The 24430-nt window shown below is 32.4% G+C and overlaps 1 protein-coding gene across 6 annotated transcripts in view; it reads left to right on the top strand.

Annotated features, from left to right (window-relative positions):
- The window catches only part of LOC143246390 (serine/threonine-protein kinase tousled-like 1), a 77025-nt gene that overhangs the window by 21643 nt on the left and 30952 nt on the right, over positions 1 to 24430 (top strand). For 5 of the 6 annotated variants that reach the window (XM_076493020.1, XM_076493015.1, XM_076493016.1 and 2 more), the window contains 4 exons: positions 14209 to 14282; positions 15569 to 15772; positions 21249 to 21318; positions 23485 to 23534. In XM_076493020.1, coding sequence (XP_076349135.1) covers positions 14211 to 14282; positions 15569 to 15772; positions 21249 to 21318; positions 23485 to 23534 — 396 coding nt within the window. In that variant the 5' untranslated portion in view covers positions 14209 to 14210. Of the gene's footprint in view, positions 1 to 10894; positions 10918 to 14208; positions 14283 to 15568; positions 15773 to 21248; positions 21319 to 23484; positions 23535 to 24430 lie in introns of those variants that run through there. The other variant, XM_076493018.1, reaches the window with a different exon arrangement.

Consider the following 24430-nt stretch of genomic DNA (forward strand, 5'->3'; position numbering starts at 1 on the left):
GTTAAAGGTAAAAATGTATTGATATTGTTCAATAAGGTTAAAGAAATCGATAAATGTCACATGTTTTAAATTGAAATGGAGTATCTTTTGTTATGGTGGTAAAAAAATTATAGTGCAGATAGTGCAAGAAATATTTGATTTAGAAGCAAATGACATGCACAGAAAAGAACAGATAGTTTTACGTGTGCTCCTCTTTGTAATGTTCAAGATGTTATTTTTTAACTCTTGTTGTGTTAGTGGGTTGGAATGCTATCGGACACAACTTCCTCTCTTTTATTGAGAAAAAAATGTATCTTTGACAAAATAACTAGTGATTTGAATTAATTTTGATAAACTATAACAAAAACTGATTTTAGCTTTGAGTGACTTGCGTACGTTTCTAAAACTATACAATCGCCTTGTCAACTTTATTTACAAGCTGATTTAAGATAGTTTACTACAGCGTTTCCGGTTATGGTTAGATATTTTGATCATAACTTGTATAATTAATGAAGAATATCAGCCTGAACAGAGGTTGGGCAAAAGACCTTGTTTTGGGTTTCTTTTCTTGAAGAGTCACCACGTGGTGTATGTTCTTCTATGTACTAGGAAGGCTTTGTAGCTCACTCTAATTTTCTAGTACTAAGAAAGCGATATATGAACACTTTGAATGCAGGTTTTGGATACTTAAAAAAAAGTGAACTTTTAACCAATTGTATTAAATTTTTTATCACAAAGTGCAGGATAAAAGATGAGTTGATAGTGTAACGCTACGTCTTTGTCACATGATTTACATTATAAATGAAATACATTTTGCCATGGGAATAAAAAAACTAAAGTGCAGCAAATAGTGTAAAAATATTTGATTTAATAACAAATTACAAGCATAGATAATAATATATAGTTCTGCGCATGCGCATAAAAGACGTTTAAGTACATAATGAGTGTTAGGTCGGGAATGGCCTGGTGGTTATGACGCACGACAAGGTTTGATATTATGTGACACTCAACTGTTGTTGCTGCCCTGTCTCGTTAAATGTGATGTAACACTACGTCTTTATGGTACAGAGAAGTTGGTAGTGTAACACTACGTCTTTACGCTAAAAGGAAGTTGGTAGTGTAGCACTGTCTTTACGTTGAAGTTGGTTAGTGTTGCATGTTTTTATGCTAAAGAGAAGTTGGTAGTGTTACATTGTCTTTATGCTACAGAGAAGTTGGTAGTGTTACATTATGTCTTTATGCTACAGAGAAGTTGGTAGTGTTACATTATGTCTTTATGCTACAGAGAAGTTGGTAGTGTTACATTGTCTTTATGCTACAGAGAAGTTGGTAGTGTTACATTATGTCTTTATGCTACAGAGAAGTTGGTAGTGTTACATTATGTCTTTATGCTACAGAGAAGTTGGTAGTGTTACATTATGTCTTTATGCTACAGAGAATTTGGTAGTGTTACATTGTCTTTATGCTACAGAGAATTTGGTAGTGTTACATTGTCTTTATGCTACAGAGAATTTGGTAGTGTTACATTGTCTTTATGCTACAGAGAAGTTGGTAGTGTTACATTATGTTTTTATGCTACAGAGAAGTTGGTAGTGTTACATTATGTCTTTATGCTACAGAGAAGTTGGTAGTGTTACATTATGTCTTTATATCAAAGCAGAACAGGAACATTTAGTACTTTAAATACATCTAAACAGACCACGTTTCGAAAGAATGGAAGGTTGGTTGATAGAGCTGTAGTGGAAGCTGAGGAGTGAAATTAGGTTTGATATTATGTGATACGCTACTGTTTTTGCTGCACTGTCTCGTTAAACGTGATGATGACATTAATTTTACAAGATGAATGGCAATAATGTCAACTGTCAATAGAATCATACAGTAGAACAGATGTCAGTCAAACCACAAACGTGACCTGGGTCATTACTCCTTTTCAATGTATAGGGCAGGTCTGTGAATCAAAATCAACAATACACGAGACTACCTTAACCCTCCGAACTCTTTTCTTGTTTGTTTGTTTCTTTACTGTTTAAATAGTCCAAAACATTTTCGGCATTTTTTTAACAATATATGTGTTATATACATATTATAAGTTTGAATTATTTATTACAATAAATATGTAGATAACACCTATATTGTTTACAAAGAGAAATAACATGTCCAAAACGTTTTGGATTACTTAAATGTTATACTTGAAAACATAAGATTTACAGTAGAACAATTCACTTTACTCGCTTATAGTTCTGGGGGTTAAAAACCTACACTGGTTCATGATGAGGGAATGATTTTACAGAGATTGAAGGATATCAGAAATTTTTAAACTGAGTCTATATTGGTTAATTGGTTTCCTTGTTACCTAAGAGTAGTAATTTTATTATTTTATTTTATTTGCAACTATGATATATGAAATACAATTAAATCCCTATTTAACTTTAGGGGTGAGGAGTGATTATGGATCTGAGCAAATTACAGTTAAATATTTCATAAGGAACAGTGATGCATTAATAATATTTGTATGTATCCTTAGAGTAGATATGTTGTCGTACATTTTGCTCATGCATTCTACGATTCTTTCATCTCTGTAACAAAAGTAAAGCTGTGTGTGTAAAAACATTAAAATAAGCAATTATAATTCAGGTGAGTTTTTTAATTATAAAACACTGTCTGTCTCATGTACAGTATTGCTACATCTTATTTTCGATCTCGACGTGTAAAAATAAGACGGTGAGAAAAATCATCACATGGAACCTACATTTCTTACATTTTCTGTTGCTCTTTTTTTCTTTATTTTTTTTTTTCCAGTTATTCCGACTGTGAAAATGGACACATGGACGGATACAGTGTATATATAATATTTCCACGGTTGTATTAAATGGGTATTTACCGTTGGATTCGAACTATAAAGTAAAACTTTTATGTTCGCAGGTATAAAAAGCCTAAACAGAGCACTTCTTTATCACGTTCATAAATATCAGTAAATTATTCGGATGTTGAAACTTTGTAGAATGAACGGCAACTGCCGTCCATTCTACAAAGTTTCATCATGAATACTCTACCTAAACAGTTCATCAAAGAATATTTGGATGTGAACTGTGTAGTTAAAGAATTTTGTTTGTTTTGAAGTTAAGCACAAAACGTCACAATGGGTTATCTGTGCTCTGTTCATCGCGGGTATCGAAATCCGGATTCAACAGGTGCAAGTTTACAGACATATCGCTGTGCCACTGGGGGGCGTACTTATACGAACCTTCAACTACCTGGAATTCAATTTCAAGCAGTGAATTCAATGAATTGTTTTGTTTTTCTGTTTTAATATAATCTTTCTTTGCTAATAAATTGCGTGGCCCGGCTTGGCCAGATGCTTAAGGCACTCGACTCGTAATCTGAAGGTCGCGAATTCGAACCCCCGTCGCACCAAACATGCTTGCCTTTTCAGCCGTGGGGACGTTTTAAGGCTACGATCAATCCCACTATTCGTTGGTAAAAGAGTAGCCCAAGAGTTGGCGGTGGGTGGTGATGACTACCTGTCTTCCCTTTTGTCTTGCATTGTTAAATTAAAAAAAAAACAACAATAAATTGCGTTTAGCTTCAAAAGTTAATTGAGTTGATATTTTTATCTTCTTTGACTGTGTGTGTGGATTATAGAAATTTGCATATGGTTGAAACAAGCGCATGCCAATTTCGTTTTTGTTCTTGTGAATTGTATAGTTTGAAATGTTTCAAAGTACAAAGTGAGAAATATTTAAACAAACAACAATAAATATACAAGTTTCTTATCGAATGCGTTTTTTACTTCAGTTTGTTTTACATGAAATCTGGCCAAAGAATTACATTCTCTTTTAAAGAAGCAAGTTAAAAATTATTTTATGCGCTACTAATATCCAGAAGCGGACGGGTCGTAAAGGTTATTGTGAAATTTATCTGCGGGCTAATAAAAAAAAAATTAAGTTTGTTGATGCAGCTCGGTAGTCAAATATTTATCACAACACTTTCTTTTAGTGTAGTGTACTGGTCACTGAGTGCTTTCCCGATTATGAAAACAAAATTCCGACCCCATTAATGGTTAAGATAAACAATACTGTTGTCTGGCCTTTCGTTGAAGTCTTATTTATAGATCTAATAACACGAGTTCAGTGTAAATAAAACTTAAGTATCATTAGAACCCTTACTGTTTTCGTCAAGAACTGGTTATTTCTTTTGAACTGTTGAAAGAAGAAAACTTGTTTATTCATTTGTTGTTATTAATTTATTATTTCTGTTACACATGTGGCCTGGCATGGCCAAGCGCGTAAGGCGTGCGACTCGTAATCCGAGGGTCGCGGGTTCGCGCCCGCGTCGCGCTAAACATGCTCGCCCTCCCAGCCGTGGGGGTGTATAATGTGACGGTCAATCCCACTATTCGTTGGTAAAAGAGTAGCCCAAGAGTTGGCGGTGGGTGGTGATGACTAGCTGCCTTCCCTCTAGTCTTACACTACTAAATTAGGGACGGCTAGCACAGATAGCCCTCGAGTAGCTTTGTGCGAAATTCCAAAACAAACAAACAAACAAAATCTGTTACACATTACCAACTTTTTGTTTTGATGAAATTTAATCTTATTGTACATGCCACAAATGTTTTTGTATATATATTTTTTTATATCTGGTAGGTTTTCACCCTGGCGTGAGATCGTAGTACTAGGTAAATTAAAACGATGATTACCTGTTTTTCATCATCTAATTTTTTTTCAGTGTTGAAAATTGTTGTTTATTTGACGATTATGAAATGAATGACATCTGAGTGCAATACCAACAAACCTGGAAAAGTCAGGAAAATAACGGAGGGATTTTCTCTGTCACTTGTTGGTTTCTCTCTATCAAAATTTACATGTGCACACAAACCCTGTGCTTACCTATTCTTGTTATTGGTATATTGTAACACGATGTTGGTCAGTGTCTTTGTGGTGGTAACTGACAATTTTAAATGAACCAGTTTATGAAATCACTCATCTTATTGTCTTTCGAAACAGAATGTACAAAGTAAATACAATTTTTAAAGTCGAGCGAAGCATTGTATAATTTTTCCAAGGTTTCTGCATAAGCCACGGTGAGTTCTAAACAACTTCATAGTTATTGTAGAATTGATAGCGTGTAACTAATAAAGGAAGGACACGCATGGGAAGTTATTTGTTGACGTGAAAGTACACTACTAAGTATATTCGTTATGGATAGTTTTTTTGGGTGATATAGACATCTCGAAACTGAACTGATCAAAACTGTTTTGTTGGCCTACTTTTTAGTTATATACCACCATCATTAATCCTTTAATTGGTTAAGTTGTTACGTCATATATGTACGTATGTATATTTATTCACATGACCCGAAAACTACCTACAGCCAGGATGTTGTGACAAGAAACACACGAAGACTTTGCCTTGTTATGTGGTTGTTTTTGTTTTATGTTCACTTTTTGTCATCGTGTGTGTATCATATTTTGGGACGTATCCTATATGCATGCGTATCTATGTTTTTTAACTATATGCTTCTCCATCTTAACTCCTGTGTTAGTCTTACTGACTAAAAGATTTCGCGTACAGAAAGAAAAGGATACATAACTTTTGTTTTAGAATGGTTATAGCCCGGTATTCCGAAGAGCCATAGTTCCGAAAATTGAACATAAGAACAATTTCGTATGTAGGCCTAACATTCATTCAGGATGTTGTATTACATAAACAGTAGTACATAATAAATAACAATCTTTTTTTTTTTTCAAAGGCTTAAATGCTTTAATTCCGGAGACCTATGTTATTGTTATTTGTAATTAAAGCTTTCTAATCTTAAGAAAAATTAGTCGAAATTATCATAATAATAGTAATCGGAATATCGGCCTAAACACTAGAATTAACGGCCATATCTTAGCCTATGTCTGATTTTTGATGTAAAGCAAGCAGTTTGAATATAACTTAAAACTGTATACCTGATTATCAAGAAAATATTTTCTTAAAACATGCTGTTACCATATTGAAAAAGTCTCACTCGTGTCCCAGTTTACATCAGTTGTTGCTGGCAGTATGGTCACTTGAACAATACTGAAGTGTGTTATTAGTTACTACATTCAAAATCTGTTGAAAGACAAATGATACAACTCTGAGTTTGTTAAAAAAAAATGTATATTTAATTGGTAGTTTTGTCTTGCAGATGCTCGTACATACCAACAACCTGTATGTTGGTGTTATGTACAAAGGGAATGTCAGTGATAATCTGTTTAACAGACTCGAGCATGATAATTTGCATGCAATTTGTGTTAAGTCCTCTGTATCAAATATGATTATATACTTTAATCTACTGATGACATGATACTGTGGGTTCATCTTTCTCCATATTCATGAAAGTATGGGCATACGTTGTTCATCTATAGATAAGTTATAAATATTTGTGAAACCCTATTATTTTTTTATATTGCGGTAACGGGACGAGAACCACAGACCTTTGGAGCCACAGTTCTGCACGCTAGACGCTAACCTCTCTGGATTTATGTACTTTTATCTGCGAAGTAAAATCCATACCATCTGGGAATAGTTGTAGGTTTGTTTTTTGTATTTTATACACAAAGTTCTGGTTTTGTACTTCTTAAGTCTCGTCTGTGAGTCCAACCTGAGACTTAATGAAATAGCTTTTGATGACAGCTAGAAATATGTGTTATGCGGATATTTACAGTAACACCAACTTCTCGTTACTACCAAGAGGAATTTTATTAAAACATTTATCACTGTAGCTTTAGGTTCACCAATGTTCAGCAGATATGTTGTCAAGTATCCGCAAGACACACATTCCATTAAGGTTACGTAGGGAATACAGCGAACGTGGACAACAACGGAAACAAAATTGTATTCACAGTCGGTTATAATCATTACTTAAACTGGCGAGGCTCTACCTGTTGAGATGGGGGCGTCCTCACTGGACAAGAACAAAGAAAATTCTAATAAACCGCCCAAGTTCTGACAAAACGTTAAAGTTTGGCTTGCAGAATGCAACCACTGCATACGTTGTACACCGTTACACATGATATTTACTTGGAAGAAAATCCCTTAATTACTACCACTTTGTACAAGTATCTTCGATATTCCACCTCGCCACAGAGAGGGTCTGACAAAAAACCAAAGTGATATTGGTTTTTAACCTTTAGTATGTTCAAACGTTACCGAGTTAAAGGACTAATACTTGTTCATGAGGTTTCCATATTTGATTAACAAGAAGAGAAAGTTGAATTGTGTTTATAACATGCTTAATGACAATTTAGAGAAATGTAATCTATGTTTGTGGTCAAAGATGCGTTTTAAGATCGATATGGAAGAGTAGAATTTATGAGCATGTCAAGCTTTACGTCATAACAAAACACTTTTTGAAAGTATAGGTATTTGTGGTTAAAACTAATGTGCATTTCAACAATTCCTTTATTATTTTAGGTTTAAGTATTTCTTACATATCATATTGGCAGAGTTAGCTAACTTGTTAGTGAGAATATGCCCTTAATGTTCGCCCTCAAAATCGATACGGTACTGGTGACGCTTGTTTCTGATCAACTCTTGACGATCTTCAGTGCTACAATCTAAAACATCTGTAAGGAAACAAGAGAAGCAACGTTAACTCGAACTCTTATCTGTTTCAATGGCAACTAGATTTTGAGATCTATTATTTAAAGTAAGAGGTTTAAGTATGGAAAACGGCAACTTTAAGTAAAATTGTAGAAACTTAAGGTTGTTATCATAATATCATCATTATTTGTATAAAATCCGTGTGAAGCTTGTCTTGTATTAAGTGGCGTCATAATATTGTCATTTATGTAAGTGAAACTAATGATGGACTTCTGCGACTATTGAAATTGTATAACAATATTTACAGAGTACCTGGATGAAAATGATTTTAAAGTGTATTTTTTATAGCAAAGCCACATCGGGCTATCTGCTGAGTCCACCGAGGGGAAAATGGTTTTAAATAGACTGAGTTGTTTTGATTAAACCAAACATCTGAATCATGTTTTTTTTTTATCCAAATGATTTCTTTAACTAAATATTTTTATTTAAATCAATGAAAATAATAATTGTGCGAAAAAATAAAGGTTTACTAAAACGATTTCAATAAAAATAAAACCGAGTACATTTCTCCTACTTACATGTGCTTGGCGTGACACGAGTTTCCAAAACAAAACACCCTACCTTCTGATGTCCTTATTTTCTGCTCTACGGTCAAGTGTCATTTGCAGCATATTCTGACTTTATTATCGTGCCATTTAATAAAGAAGTGATTTTTTTTATCTTTTCAACACAATGTAAATGAAAATTTGCTGATTCCAAGTGTATTTGTAAAGTCATCGTATAGCTGATTATTTCGAATGCGCGTAAGCAAAGTAAGAGAAATTGCTGAAGTAAACTTATTTAGTTGAGGGAGTGTGTGCGTGTGTTCGAGAGAAGCAGAAGTCTTTTTTAGTTAATTAGCTAAGAAGAGTTAGAGACTAGGCATGTATCTGTAGAAGAGGGAAGGAGGAAAAGAAAACATATGAAGGTTCCACGAAGTTTTTAAATCGTTCTAACAAGTAATTGGTCATAGATAGAATATCAAGAAGTTCTTACATAGAGATGAAACGAAATAATAGCTCTCTTGATTATGCATTACCAAATACGTCCGGCCGTTTCAGTTTGAGACCAGTTAGTTTGGTTCGGTTTGAATTTCGCGCAAAGCTACATGAGGGCCATCTGCGTTAGCCGTCCCTAATTTAGTAGTGTAAGACTAGAGGGAAAGCACCTAGTCATCACCACCCACTGCCAGCTCTTGAGCTACTCTTTTACCAACAAATAGTGGGATTGACTGTAACATTATAACGCCCCCACGGCTGAAAGAGCAAGCATGTTTTGTGTGACGGGGATTCAAACCCGCGACCCTCGGATTACGAGTCAAATGCTTTAACCACCTGGCCATACCCGGTCCCTACCAACTGGCCATCGACCTTTTAGCCAAAAATTGCTTTATTGGTCACTTTGGTCTCAAAATATCTTGTAAGGCCAGGGTCACCAAGACCATTCTACTTTCTGAAGTTGTATCTGTAACACAGTTTGGGGTTTGTAACTTCAAAGATATAGCCTTTCATAAGGAACAGACCCACAGAGAAACATTCGCACTTGTTTATAGGGATTATCTTAACTGTACGTATATCCTACACGAAACGTGTGATGGAATTGTTGCCTTTGCGTCATATCATATATAACGTTATGCGAAATGTAATTATAACTAGTTCCATGATCATTTCAAACGCGTAATTGTTTGAATAAACGTACAAGAAGATACGTAGAAGGATACGATACACAAGTTACTTATTTTAAATGTGTGTCCTATATACACATTTTGACGGTTATTGGATGTGTTGTGGTGGATGACAATTCGTTATAATTCTGAAAATACGGGGAAGACTTAAGAAACGTGTAATATTCTTGATCATTGTCATGGATGCTATATTTCATCACTTTAAATAGTTAGTCAAACCCATGGGAATAGATACTGGATATCTTTAACGTCACGTTGAAATTGAGAAGCGCAAAGTGTGAGATGGTTATTATTTAAGACTCGCTGATGTAATTCTTTGGGAAACATTTATACTTTCGTGTGTATAAACATGGGCGACCACAGAACGTTTACGGAAGGAGGTGGGTGGTAGGTAAGTAATATGAAATTGTAAATTTAATATAAAAAAATCATATGCATATACTGAATGATTAAAGAAAGAATTAGGTTTCTCGTTTTCCGGGGATGGGGGCAAGTACCTCCTCTTGCCGCACCTGCGGACGCCCATGTGTATAGAATTTAGAGGACGAAGGAGAAAACAGAAAATTCATCTCAAATTGAAGCACATGAAATATGGCGTATTTACTCTATATCACGGATATAGAATTGTATCAAGTGTAAATACACATTCTCACTAATAAAGTATTTCTCGTTTATGGTCAACCACGTGAGAATTTGGAACCCATGCGCAGAAAAACAGCCGCAACGGAAATGCTTGGATATATATCGTTATATTGTACCAAACAGGAAGCATTTGTATGAAAAATATAACGGCAACTATTAGAGAAAAAAAGCGTATTGAAAGTAAGTTATACGTTGAAACCGTGAAATATCCTTCACGATCAGCCCAGGTATTTTCAATATGCAATATTTACGTAAGTGAATAAAAACGCCCAAGTTCACATTGACTTCATATGGTCTCCGTAATTTAAGTAAGTGTGAAAGGAGGTCAGTTTTTGCAATATTACTGGCACACAGAAACACGTTATACTTGACATTTTCCGATATACATTTACCGTTCTACCATCTATCACACATTCCTTCAATAGAAAATGTAAATAACGTGTACGAAATTTGAATAAATATTGTAATAGAAGATCGACTTTCGTTATATAATTACGAAGTATGATACCTGTGTAGTTTTCACAACCACCCTCAGTATTTTATCTTGTTGGTCTCTGACGTCACTATTTTTACTGTTCTGGCAATAAGCCAGTTTGAATGACGTCAACAAAATCCAGGGCATGATACACTAGGTTTTCAATCAGCCTGTATATGAATATATGTGTGCTTGCGAATCTTATGTATATCTTAATTCTTTTATTTAGACTTCTCTGTTGTTCAAAAAAAAAAAAAAAAAGCTCAGAATACTCTCGTTTCCAGGCCAGATTATCAAAGCGAATGTACATCTGGTGTATAGAGTATGTTCATCCGCATTCGTTTTGTTCTTCTCTTTGCAGAAATAACTGTTATAATAAAATAATATTTTGCTGAATAATTAACTGTAAAGTCACACTCTTAATGGTAAAATTGAACTGGTTAGACACTTAATATAAATATATATGTGCTCATCTTTGTTGGTTGGACACCACTGCATCTGCCACTGTTTGATATTCTCCGATTAGTTCGGTAAACTATTCTAGTACTTTTATTGTACCATTTAGGTATTCTTTCTACCAGATATGCGCACAATCTAAGCTTGTTAATACAAGCCACAAACGCCATGTGTTCTCGAGAGAGTTCGTAGACCGTGTTGGTGAGAGCTCACAGTTGCTCTTTTCTTTATCCGTATAAACTGCTAGATATGTTACTGCTACCTGAAGTGATTGGGAGATCAATTGACACCTACTCCATTTTTTTTTTTCTTTTATACTTTAGATAGCCACGTAGAGCAGGACAAGTTAAACCTTGTAACTGCTACAAACCTGCACGTGCCTAATTGTTGACCACGATTTTTGAGAGTAATTATAGATTCAGGCTAATACTTGAATTAGTAGAGTAATATGTGCTTGAGAATACCAGAAGAAAAAAAGTCTGCAGTAGTAAAAATATATATTGAAATCATTATATAATTTATGCATGAGAAACGTATAAACGTTTTCTTCATTAATAAATTCTGTTTAATCAAGTTTTTAATAGAATTAAAACAAAGTATATCCAGTGGTCTCCTTGGAATCTAGCAGAAAGTAGGTTTTGTGTGTGTGTGTTACTGTTTCTAGAAACGAAATAACTGTTTACTTAGAATGATATATGGGAAATGTATATGAATTTTTAATAGAAACGAATTCAAAATTATGAAAATTATATTCAAACTTAATATTATTTGGGGGCTCTACAGGTTCCATATTATCCTAGAGGTTATTATACAAATAATATTGTTAATACTGCAGTTAATTCTGCTAACTGCTTCTAAAGTCTCCAAGGTATTTGTCAAAAAAATGAATGTTTAAATATTTTTGTCACTTGTTTAGCAAAGTTAAAACATAGATTTATTCAATACAATGCAATACATATATTACTTCACCTGTCATGATAGGTATGAAAAAAGTTGTTAATTTGAGGGTTAATGAAATTAACTGTTGTCAGGGTTTGAAAAAAACAACTAAGTTGACAGATATTGAGAATGGAAAATGAACCATAGGGACCTCACTTTTAGTCAGGGTCCTAAAGCCAATTCCAAATAAGCTGCTAAAATATTTTAATGCATTTTGTTCATTATTTAAAAATGATTGATTCACTATCAAAAAATCATATTTTTTTACTCTGAATACTGTTAGTGAGTTATCATATTTTTTACTCTGAATACTGTTAGTGAGTTATCATATTTTTTACTCTGAATACTGTTAGTGAGTTATCATATTTTTTACTCTGAATACTGTTAGTGAGTTATATTTTTTACTCTGAATACTGTTAGTGAGTTTTTCTTTAAAAATATCTTTTTAATTTTTAAACTCGTACATGTATCATTATTACTTTTTCAGTTCATTTTCTGATCAGGAAGTTGGTAACTTTCTTGTGTAAACTGAGTTTCTCACATTTATAAACATTTTGGACATGTACAATTTTTTGAAGAATTAACAGTTTATACTGAATGGATTAACTCTTTTAAACCCATGACGTCTTCACTTTCTAATGGAATTAACTTCTTGATGTCCTATCAACTGTGACCATATCTTATAAAATTTCTGGTCTACTTATAAAAGGTAGATAATAACATTGTTTGGATTACTCTTCAGCCAAAGGATCATAAATATTAACAGATGCTGTCACCATCTGATAAGTAAATTAGGATTTTTGGCTTGAATGGTGATAGTGTCTGCATGGGTTTAAGGAGTTAAAACAGGAATTGCAGTAAGTGCTGGTTGCATATGGTTAAATGTGATGAGAATTGAGAGTACACATTTTCAAATTGTCTAATTATACAAAGAGATACACTTGTATGTTTCAGTTTATCAGACAATATGAATAACTATTCTGTTTAATTAGAAACATAAATATTTATTTCTCTTTACATCTTTTTGATCAACTTGTGCACTATTATTTGCATATACGTGTGTGTGAGAATAATGTATGAACATTATAGAAAAGCATTTTAATAATCATTAATGTATCTGAGAAAATCTTAATTTTTTCAAGCTATAAAGCAAATTATTCCAACAAAATTGTTTTTACTTTGTGCAGTTGAGCATATTATATTGAAACAATTTTGGAGTCTAACCATGTTATATTCCATATCCCCACAACTGGTCATGCTTTATCTCATGATCTTGGTTCTTGATAATGGCCTCACAGCATACATTTCATTGCAGAAGGCTCTATTCTAAAGATGTAATGATCAAAGACACAGCTTTCTCCATTCTTACTTCCATAAACCATTTAGTATACAAGGATGGTGGTTTCCCAACATCCATTTCAGTTGTCTGATCTCACAGAAACCCATGGGAGTTGCATACAGCAGTTTATTATCATGTCTTTATATCAGATTTTATGGATACTGTTCCATTCTCCTGCTGCTTATGGAATGCCATGGTTGAATAGATATATAGTAGGAGCAACTTTTGTACACTTGAGTTGTATCACTTTTCCAGACAGAAATCCTTCTTGATTATGTTTCGTACTGTGGCCTCAGATGATGTATGGACAGACTACTGACCTTTGTATTTTGTATTCTCAGATGATTCAAGACTCTGCACTCAAATTGCAGCAGCTGAGATACAATTTTGTCTAGGTCTTTTTCTCTGTGGTCCTAATGTCCCAGTTTGATCAATATTTCATTTTTTCTAATCTCACTAAGCACAAAAAATACCGCATCTTGTAAACTCCAGATCCCTGATATAAACACATCTTTATGAGATGATAGTATGAATGTTTTGTATCATAAAAGGGTATTACATACCTTTATCCAGAAAGAGCAGTCATAGTTTGGTGACATCACAGTATCTATGAAATGCTAAACAATATCTGCAATTGATACTACAATCCACAATGACTTTATATCAGGTGTATTAATCACTGAATTGAGGGTTTGTATATTCAAAATAGTTATAGCATAATGTACTCAATTTATTAGCTGAGCTGAGTCTTTGTTTCAGATCATTCATAAAAATATTGCTTTGTCTACAAAATTCTTGCATCCTATTCTATCTGCATTTGTTTCATACCTATTTGGAGTAATGAAGGCCTGCTTATAAAACAAGTTTCAAAATTTGTTCAAATAAAAATGTCTTATGCAGTTTATTTTTATACTTGTTTGATTATACATTATTTAATTACCTTTGTTATTTTGTCTTGTTAAGAAAAGATAAATAGGTTTTTGTCTTACAAGTATAAAAAACGTAATATTTCTCTACAACATTCTCTTATTATAGTGCTTATATAAGTTTTCTTCAATTTGTTACTTATCTAACCCTGTTTTAACAGAAATGATGGATAACCTACGCAGTTTGGATGCCCGGAAGCAAGAGCTACTGGATGCAAGATTTTTTGGAGGAAGGGTAACAAACCTTTTCTTTATGTATTTTATTTTAAAAAATACTGAATCTGAAAAGATGTAAGATTTATACAATTTTTTAACCATTGACATATTTTCTGTTAGATACTTTGATTCTTCATTTTGTATCCTATATATTTTTTGTTTTGTTGTAGTTAAGTATATAAGTAAGCTTATTATATGCATTGTACATTCCTGTAGTATCTCTTACAGTCTGAATTTCCTTTTTTAAGTCTTTGATTATCTTTAATAAAACAGTTATTGTTACTGAGTATGTGTGTGCACTATTTTTAATGTATGGTGCCAGTCAGGATCATGTCTTTTACTCAACTGGGGGATTAAATTAATCAGTATAATTAATCACCTGTGAGTATCAGTTATGTCAGTTGATATCACAAAAATAATCAACTAAACAAAATTTGCATTTCTGATTATTCATATTATCAGTATATACTGCCGTTATGATTATTGATAAATAATCAAGGATGTGTTACTTTTAATTGATTATTATCACAACTTACAAAACTGATCACCTAATCAAAATAAGTTTCTTATTATCACTATTTTTCAATTACTCCAATTACATATTTCTCATTTGAAATTAATCAGGTAGATTTAGATCTAATTGATTAATGAATCCAATGATAAGTGAATTATAATAATCACCCAGATCTACTTATCAAGACAAAAATTTGACAAAAACTCACAAAAATAGTTTCAAAACTTTACAGTAATATAAGAGCCTCCATATAAATGATTGTTTATTTCTACATAAGCTGCAGTCAGAAATTAGCTAAAAAAAGGTTCTACTTTACAAATCAGACATTTATGTAGGTTGATCACAAATAGTCAAACAAGTAAGTGATGTATTTTATAGTGATTTGCATTTAAAATATTGTGTGTCATGTACTGCCTGGACAGTGTGAGAAATAATTACCTCTTTTTATTTTCTCATTATTGTGATTTACCTTTCCTTAGTATTTCATATGTTATTATGTGTTTGTCAATAAAGACTTGCCAAAAAATGAGTCTTACCAAGTACAAAATTTCTTAAAATTTTGATTACTGTTAATAAACTATGTGTACATAAATCGATAATTTTGTGTCCTTCTCTTTTTATCATGATGGTTGATCTTGAAAATGTTGTCTTAACTTATGCAAAGTTTGTTTTTAACTGTCTGCTAGAATGTTTTTGTTGTTGGTTCAGTTACATGTACATACAACAGTACCATACAGTTTTTGAAGATACTGAGGTTTTTGTAAATTTTAACATTGCCGTCTTTACCACAGGGATTTCCTTTCTCCCAGCTGTCTCTAGATCAGCAACAGAGACTAGTCCAAGTATGTGGATTTTCAGTTATACAGAATTCAAACCACTCGCAAGGTTTCAGTGGCTCACATCCATCACAGGGAGGCAGTGGGAACTCTTCTCATCAGCAGTATGACAGCTCCAACCTCAGTGCAGCCAGTGTTTCTAGTGATAAAGATATTGATGTAAGAATTAATTATAATGCTTCTTGCAAAAAAAGGTACTACACATTTTTCTTTCAGTAATAAATGATTGGAGATGCATTCCTTTCTATGGTTGAAGGTTTATGAGTTAAGTTTAGGAGCACACATAAAAGTCATAGTGGTAAACCTTAAAGAAAAGGCATGTGAAATTCATAATTCACTGGAAAATGATGGTGAAATATGCACTCAATTGTTAAACTTTATTTCTTTTATGAAAAAAAAAACATGAAAGTATAGTTTTTGCAGACTACTGTTAAAGAAGACAGTACAAAGAACATTCAAAAAAGGAAGCAAATTTATGGATAATTAATATAAATCCTTCAAAAACAATGAAGCAAGATAGTATGGGTAGCATTTGTATCATCCTTGTATAATAAGCACAGACACACAGTGTTATAGAATACTAACAGAGAAAAATAGAATGAATTAAATTCAGTTATGATTCAATAATTATGTATATTATTATACTTTATTTCTATCATTTGCTATCATGTAGGAATGTTGCAATTGCCATCCCTACATTTACTTTATTTTTGAAAAAGTTTTCTTGTTTTTTTTAATGAAATGTTTCACTAAACAAAGGAAAGTTGTATTCATAACAAAATTCTAAATACAGTGAGGTTCCATCTGCAATATTTATTGCTCATTTATTTCTGGCTAGTAATTCCTGTTTCATTCTCTACTTCAGTTTTTTAAAGGAATACCTTCAAGGAGTAATGATAACATTGTTTATGCTAAAATTTTTATTGGTTTGCTATTACTACTAGTTAATAATAACAGTTCTAAAAGCAGATACTATGTTTGGAACTGTCACCTCAGTGAATTTGATTGAAATTGTTGATTGAGGTATTGCATAATAAAAAGAACAAGAAATTCAAACTTTTTGTTGTGATATTTACAGACATACCCAGGACTTATGACTCAGTCATTTTACAGATATTGTTATAAAATAAAAATGTTTATTATTGTAAAGTTCTGATGACCTGTTGAGGAGATATTGAAAATATCATTTTCGTGAAAAGGCTTTACAACTATCGTTGATTGGACAAAAATATCTCATCTGTTATAATTAGTTTTCAGACTTTCCCTATCTCTCAAATGCAGATCTCTGCAATCTCTAATTTGCAGAACAGAACCTATCATTTTCCGAAAATAAATTCCATCATTAATAAAATAGAAAAACAATAGTTATACAATAAATTTACTGTTTATCATTTTGATATTAGGAAAGGTAGTTAGTTTAAGTAAGTTTTCATCTTCGTTAATCCAAGATGTAAATATATACGAGCAGATAAAGTTTGACAAATATAGTGTATTTCTACAAATCAAGTATGAATAGGAATTGTTTTCCATACACAGTAGGACTAATGCAACAAAAGAAATTATATTAGAAGCTGATTGTAAAGTTACCTGTGATTGTAGATTTCACTTTGAATTTTTTTTCTTGTTCTTTTCTTTATTCAAACCCAAAATATTCAAAATTAACTAGATATATCTCTGAAATGTAATAAGCCTCTTTTAGTTGGATTGTTCTCACTTTGTTAGTGACAATGTAACTTTTGGTTCTGAATACCCTTGATACAATGAATCACATGCATCAACTTATTTGGAGTTATCCATTTTTTCATTTTCTCTCTAACTTGTTTGGTAAGCACCAGGGCAAACTACATAAACCCCTTATTTCCTTCCATAAGACAGTTTTATCTGTTAGCAGTTAACTCTGTTAAACATAAAAGTCTGAAGCCCTTAGTTAACACAAAGAACATTTTTCACTTCCTTCAAATTATTTGAAGACTTTGTTTGTACAACCATCTTCTGGTGTGCAGGAAGCCACCATATCTGTTTGTTTTTTTTTATTTGTTTGTTTTTAGCTTTCAGTACTTGTGCAAAAGGTGGTTGTGAATGCTCAGTCTGTAGGACATCTACTTTTGGCTCATATTGATAAATAGACCCATTCTTTTGCCCATATATTTTTGACTGAGTAGCAGGATTTGTCTGTTATTCCTAATCCTGAGAAATCTGGTATTATTTCACCTTATTTAACAAGTATATATTTTAAATCTTGCACCAATTTCTCTTCTGCTTATGTTATGTTGGATTATTCGGTTCTTTGGTCCTTGTTTCTTTCACCTTTTCGTGATGTTCAAGTTATTACTGATACCTTCAGATATTAACAGAAATATTATCATTTTTCTTGTTCTTTTCATCAGTAGATAATTTGTCAGTTCTTTGTCCTTCCATTTTGCTGGATTCAGCTTTATGTTTTCACTCAACATTCATTTCCATTTTTATATGGAGGACTGCCTTCTTGCTCTGTCACTCACTTATTATCTAGCATACAGTTGGTTTGTTATGGCTGTTAAATGGATTATTTGCAATACTAACTTACTATTTAGACCACTTGGGATTTTGAATCAACACAGTTCAAGAGGTTCTTTAGTCACTGTTAACTTTGGAATTCTATGTATGCAAACTTCATACTCTACAACTACAGCCAAAGATGCCCTTTCTGATTTAGGATCATTAAATTCACATTATGAAGTTATTCCTTAGGGTTGCAATCACATGTACTACATGCAATGGGATCTTGCTGTACTATGACATTTGGCCAAAGATCTTGTATTGCAACTTTTTTTCCTTCAATTGTGTCATAGTGTATTATCTACCTTTTGCTTTCTCAGTGGTTGCATAAATGGCTAGATAATCCCATTAATCAATGTTTTTGAACAGCAGACAGCCAAGTTCTTCTATATTGTCTCCAATCCAGGGATCCAGCTTCAATGATAGTGGATAACTCCTGTAAAAATTTTGGAATTTTTTAAAAATATTTTTTATGTCTTACCTCTGCTGTCTTCCACTGGCACTAGCTAAGGTCAGTTCCATAAGAAGTCACGTTTGCCTCATAGCTGAATTTGGCCAGAACAACCATTGTTTCCATACTTACATCATCTTTCTCATAGGAACTAACACAGTTATCATCATGGGAATGCTTATATTAGCTTTGAATGTTTCTTTTTCAGATCAGTGATTTGGGATTAGGGATGAACATGACAAATTCAAGAAAGTTAAACTTATTGGAAGTAATAAGGCTTTGAAAGGTTATAGGATATCAAGCAAATTGATTAAAAAGGAAGTTAAAAAGGCAAAAGCTGTATACGAAAGAGGTTGGCTGAAATAGTTAAACAGTAAAGAATTCTTTAGGTGTATGATGGGTAAGAAAAATGTTAGATGCTAGAATGGAGATTGGGCCTCTTAAAAATGATAGTGCAGAGCTGATATCAGATGATTATTAAATGGTAAACTTACTAAATTGTGTTCTACTCCATTTTTATGAAGGAAGAAGCATACAAGTATTATGCCTCAATCAGAGCACTTAATTTGTGGGGAAAGTAATGATGTAAAAGGTGTCATTTTAGGTTCTGAAACTGTAAGAGAAAAGCTGGGAATCCTAAAATTGGTAAATTCCCTGGATCAGACAACTTTTATCCCAAACGTTTAAAGGAACTTCGATATTTTAGTTGTGAACCACTAGCTAATATTTTTATAGATCATTGAAGAGTGGAAGAGTATTAGAAGACTAGAAGTTGGCTAATATTAGTTCAATATTTAAAATAGATTATAAACATTACTGAGGTAATTATAGGCCAGGTAGTCTTAATCAGTAGTTGGAAAGGTTTTGGAGAGTGTGACTTGCATTCCAGAGTCACTTAAAGCAGTTTGATAGAGTGTCAAAGAGTCAGCATGGTTTTTCTAAGGCAAAAACTTCTGACTTTTTTTGAGGATATTACTGCAAGAGTTAATGAATGAAGTACTGTGAATTTGGTTTACCTTGATTTTCAAAAAGCTTTGGTAAAATGCATAACAAAAGACTTGTTACAAAATTTAAATCTGTGGGTGTGGGGGAAATGCTATTAAACTGGACAGAAAATTTGCTGGAGAGTAGAAAGCATAGGTTAGTAATAAATGGTGTTATATCTGACTGGATTACGGTTACAAACAGTGTGCCTCAGGGTTCTGTGTTGGATTTTCTGATGTTTATGATTTATATTAATGATATTGACCCTGGAATGACTAATAAAATTTTGAAGTTTGCAGATAACATTGAGATTTTTTGGAGTGGTGACTAATTGTATCAAAGATGCTGCAGATTTACAGGGAGATTTAGATTATTTGATGCATTGGGCAAGTATGTGGTAGATGATGTTTAACTATCCAAAATGTAAAGTGATGCATGTAGGGTTTCACAATCAAGATATTGTTACACTTTAAATAGGAATATATTAAATACTGTAGATAGCAATATGGCTAATAGTATTTTGGGTAGTATCTATAGAAACATTGAATGCAAGACAAAGGATATTATTGTTTTACTGTATAGATCACTTTTAATGCTTTGTGAGTACTGTGTATAGTTTTTGGCTCCCTTCCTCAAGAATAACATTGAATTATTGGAAAAGGTTCACAGAAAGGTTATTGGAATGATGCCTGGGATGGTGGGATTGTCCTATGAGAAGAGACTAAAATTTCTAAACTTGTTTTATATAGAGAGGTAAAGGGTCAGAATGGATTTGAATAAAGTATTTAAGGTTATTGAGGGTATTGGTAATATAGATCCATTAAACCTTTTTGTTTTTAGCAGTGAAAACAATAGGCAAGGGGTCATAGGTTCAAATTTTGGCAGCATAATAGTTCTCTGCAATTTAGACAGTATTACTTTTCAAAAAAGATGGTTGGCTTTTGGAATGAACTGCCTTCAAGGGTGGTGGAAACAGAAAATATAACTGAGTTGAAGAAAAGATTGGATGGAAAGTAAGGAATGGTTACAGTGGGAGCTGGAAGGAGCATCCTTGATGGCCTAATAAGCTCCAATTTGTTGCTTTAAAATATTATGAAAATTATGAGTTAACTGTGGCTTGACAGTTGGTTCTTGTTTGGTCATTTGTCAGAGAAGCCAAAGATTCTGTTCCTAAGCAAATTAAATGTTAGTCATTTTTGCTGACTTTTGTACTCTGCTCTGTGTTAAATTTATTGGCTTTATTTTAGAGGATGGTGTATTTGAGATTTATACCTTATCTCTCTCCATTTCAAGAAATTGCTTCATTTTGCATATATTTATTTCATATGGGTTATCAGATTCCTATATAAGAGGTTATAAAACTCCTTTTTGTGCAGCGGGAGTCGTTAATTTCTCCGTTTCTCCAGTGCTCACAGATCTTTTCCATACCTTTTATCTACATTGTGCAGAGTTCCAAGACTGTTCAAGTGGAATGTGGGCTTAGTCTTACATTTCTTCTGATCTCCTACTTTTGAACCCCTAGCAACTTGTTCAATTTTTCGTTTTCTCAACATAATGTACATTTTATCCAAACAGGATATATAATTCAGTTTTAGATTATAGAATATTTATTCAAGCTGTTTTCTCTTGTAATTTGTATTTATTTCATTATTACTTGGTCAGAGTCCAGGAAAACAGTTACACAAAACTCCACTAGAAAGAAAAAGGAAGAGAAAAGATGACCATGGGAATGGTAGGACAATAAGGGACTTATTTTTCATTGTGTTTAGTTAACTTTTTATTATGTATTTTCTTAATTTTGAGGTCTTTGTTTAAGAGAAGAATTTAACATTCTAAGCTGTTTTAAATGATAGTGGAAATATAAACCTTGTAGGGTAGCTATCAATGTTAATCAATCAATCACATCTTTTAGAGGGAAATCTGAGTTTAACTTTATATAAAGTTTTATTATGTTATTTTGTTATAGGTTAAACTACTGTAGATATTACTTTGGTGGAAAGACACTAAGTTACTTAGACCTAAAACCTATAATCTGTAACATGTTCTGAATAAAGTTTTTAGTACAAAATAATGATTCATATCTTCAGCCTTCTGGTTAAGAAAAGGGAATATTAGAAAACATAAATTATATAAATCTTTTATAAAATTATCATAATATCTCATTTTTGTCAGTGAAATCTATGAACCATTCGTGTAAGAAATCTAGGATTTTTTTAATACAAAATGCTTTATAACATGTTGTACAGATTATTTTAACCAGTATCTTAAGCACTGAATTTATTACACAGTGAAAATATTTAGTTTTTGTTGGTAATCAGCTGGTCAAAATCTGTCATTGTAAGAAAATGTGAGAATAATTCATAATCTCTGTTTATAGGTCTGACTACAAAGGATTTTGTGTCTTTTAGTAATACATATAAAATATATTTGCCTCATGAACTGGGTTTATAAAATATTAGGGCAGAAAATAGTCCTATGATAGAGATCTGGATTTCAGAGTTGACAATCCCTGTTTAAATTCATAAAATGTGAAATTTTTTTTCTCCCTTTAAGCTTTAGGTGTGTCATAAGAATAACAGTCAATCCTTTAGCATGGATGGTCGGTGGCAGTGTGTTGTCAACTGGCTGCCTTCCCTCTGTTCACTACAAAATTTGGGACAGTGGCAGATAAGCTTAGTAACTTTGCTGTAAATGCAATATACAAATACACAAGAAGTTTAAGTCTTCTGAGGGAGAAAAAAAAATCACATTTTTTTAAGTTGTAAACTGTTTTTTCTGTTAGAAGTTTTAAATTTAATTTATAATATATTTTGTGTCATGTTTATGAAAAAAAAAATTTCTGGTGAGAAATTTGCGATCGGAAGTGGCTACACAGTAACTAAAAGATCAATCGATTGAGCCATTTTTGTAAGGGTAGGAGTAATGCCTCAAGAACATAATTTCAGGCTAAATACAATGATTTTTATTTGCCATTATATAAAAGACTATCAACATGTACTGAAGAAATATTCTCTACTATAAAATATTAACAACCTCATGCAGCAACTTCAGGCTGATGTTGCTGTTGTTATGTGCATGTGTTTTGTGGTTTTTTTGCCTCTTATTGTTTAGATATAATTTTTCTCTCTGAATATACAGAGCCATAACTATTTTGCATTTTGTGCTGGTCATGGTACCTGGAAGTATCTCAACATTTGTAGCAAGAAGACAACTACTGTAATCATATTTATATTCCTGAGGAGGAGGAGGAAATGTTTCCATATATTTTGCGAACAGTCATTTTTGACACATACGGGATAGGATGACTTTCAAAGCCCATAGTAAATGTGTCATGGAAGTTATAGCCATTCATTCTAGTTTCATATTGCTGAACTTTACTTTTGGGGTTTAAAGTTTGGATTCAACTTAATGAATATCCAAAGTTACAGATATGTAAAATGCTATTTATTAGTTCTTATACCATGAAGTCTTTTTCACATGACATACCTTAGATGCTGGTTATAAAATGGCCCCAGAAACAAGTTGTCTAAAGTACATGAAGGTTAGAATTATTTTGCAGCTTTTCCTTTGTACCTAATCCTGATTAAACTCATTGCAGCTGTTCATAAATATCAAGATGGTGTTTTTTTTTTTTGCAAAATTAGTAGTTGTTTGTTGTTATTACATTTTTTTTTCCTTCTCCAAGGCATGTATTTACTGGGATCACTTACCAAGTGTTTGTCCTGAAAACAAGTATAGGTTCTAATTCTTTTTATTGCTATTAATTATTAATATATTTTTATGAGGAACTTAAAAATTGTGGTTAACAATGTGGTTATTGTTAAAAATTTATATATTGTACTTCATATAGTCCTAAATCAGATTATATGTCTTATTTTTCTTTTGTTCTCATCATCAGGAAAAGGTGCTAGAATAGAGAATGTCAAAAAAGTAAATGAATATTTTAAGGTAAATACTTTTTGCTTTCAATAGCATTTAATGTTTTGCTTAAATTATACTTTGACAAATTTGTATATGTATATTAAATTACGCATGTTTATATGTATATGGAACATGCAACCCTTGTTAGCACCTTTAAATGTAGAATAGTTTTTTTTTGGACACAGACTTGCCCTTAATATATTTAATGTGTATATCTCTTTCCACTTGTCTATATTTGTTCATGATCGAATATTGATGAGTAGATTTGTAACTCTTACAGAAAAAGGTGTTGCAAAGAAATAAGCAACAATGTCAACATTCTGTTGTAGATACCTGTTCTGTTTAATCATTTTCTTGTAGTCAAATACAACTTTCTAATGGTCAGCAAGTAAAAGTTCTGTAAAGACCTCATGGCTTTAGAAAGTACAAAATAATAGTTTTCTGTGTGCGTGATTGAGGTCATTTATAATGAATGTTTAATTATACTTTAAAATGTGTTATTCTTTTTCCTACAAAACCTGTGGATGAAGTAGCCAAGTACAAGATCATTCTGGTATTGTGAAAAGAGGTTTATAAATATAATAACTAGAGTATGTTACATTCTGCACCTGAAGAAGGTTAAGTGATATCAATCTGAAAAAAACGTATTTCTCAAGTCAAAGACACACAAAGTTTTATATGTTAAATTAATTGTTATTTGTAATCTACTGTAGGACTAGATTGAAAGATTTAAATACCACTTTGTGATATATGTTTAAAATGATAAAATATTTGTCATTATTTTAAAAGAAATATTTATACATGTATCTAAGTAAAGAAGAAAATGTATTGATACAAGTTAAGAGTAAAAAAAATATTGATGTCAGTTTAGTAATAGGAAAAATTATTCTTATTAAAACAAAAACCTCTCCATACCAAATGTA

The sequence above is a fragment of the Tachypleus tridentatus genome, chromosome 3, assembly GCF_004210375.1.
Source record: "Tachypleus tridentatus isolate NWPU-2018 chromosome 3, ASM421037v1, whole genome shotgun sequence".
NCBI lineage: Eukaryota > Metazoa > Arthropoda > Merostomata > Xiphosura > Limulidae > Tachypleus > Tachypleus tridentatus.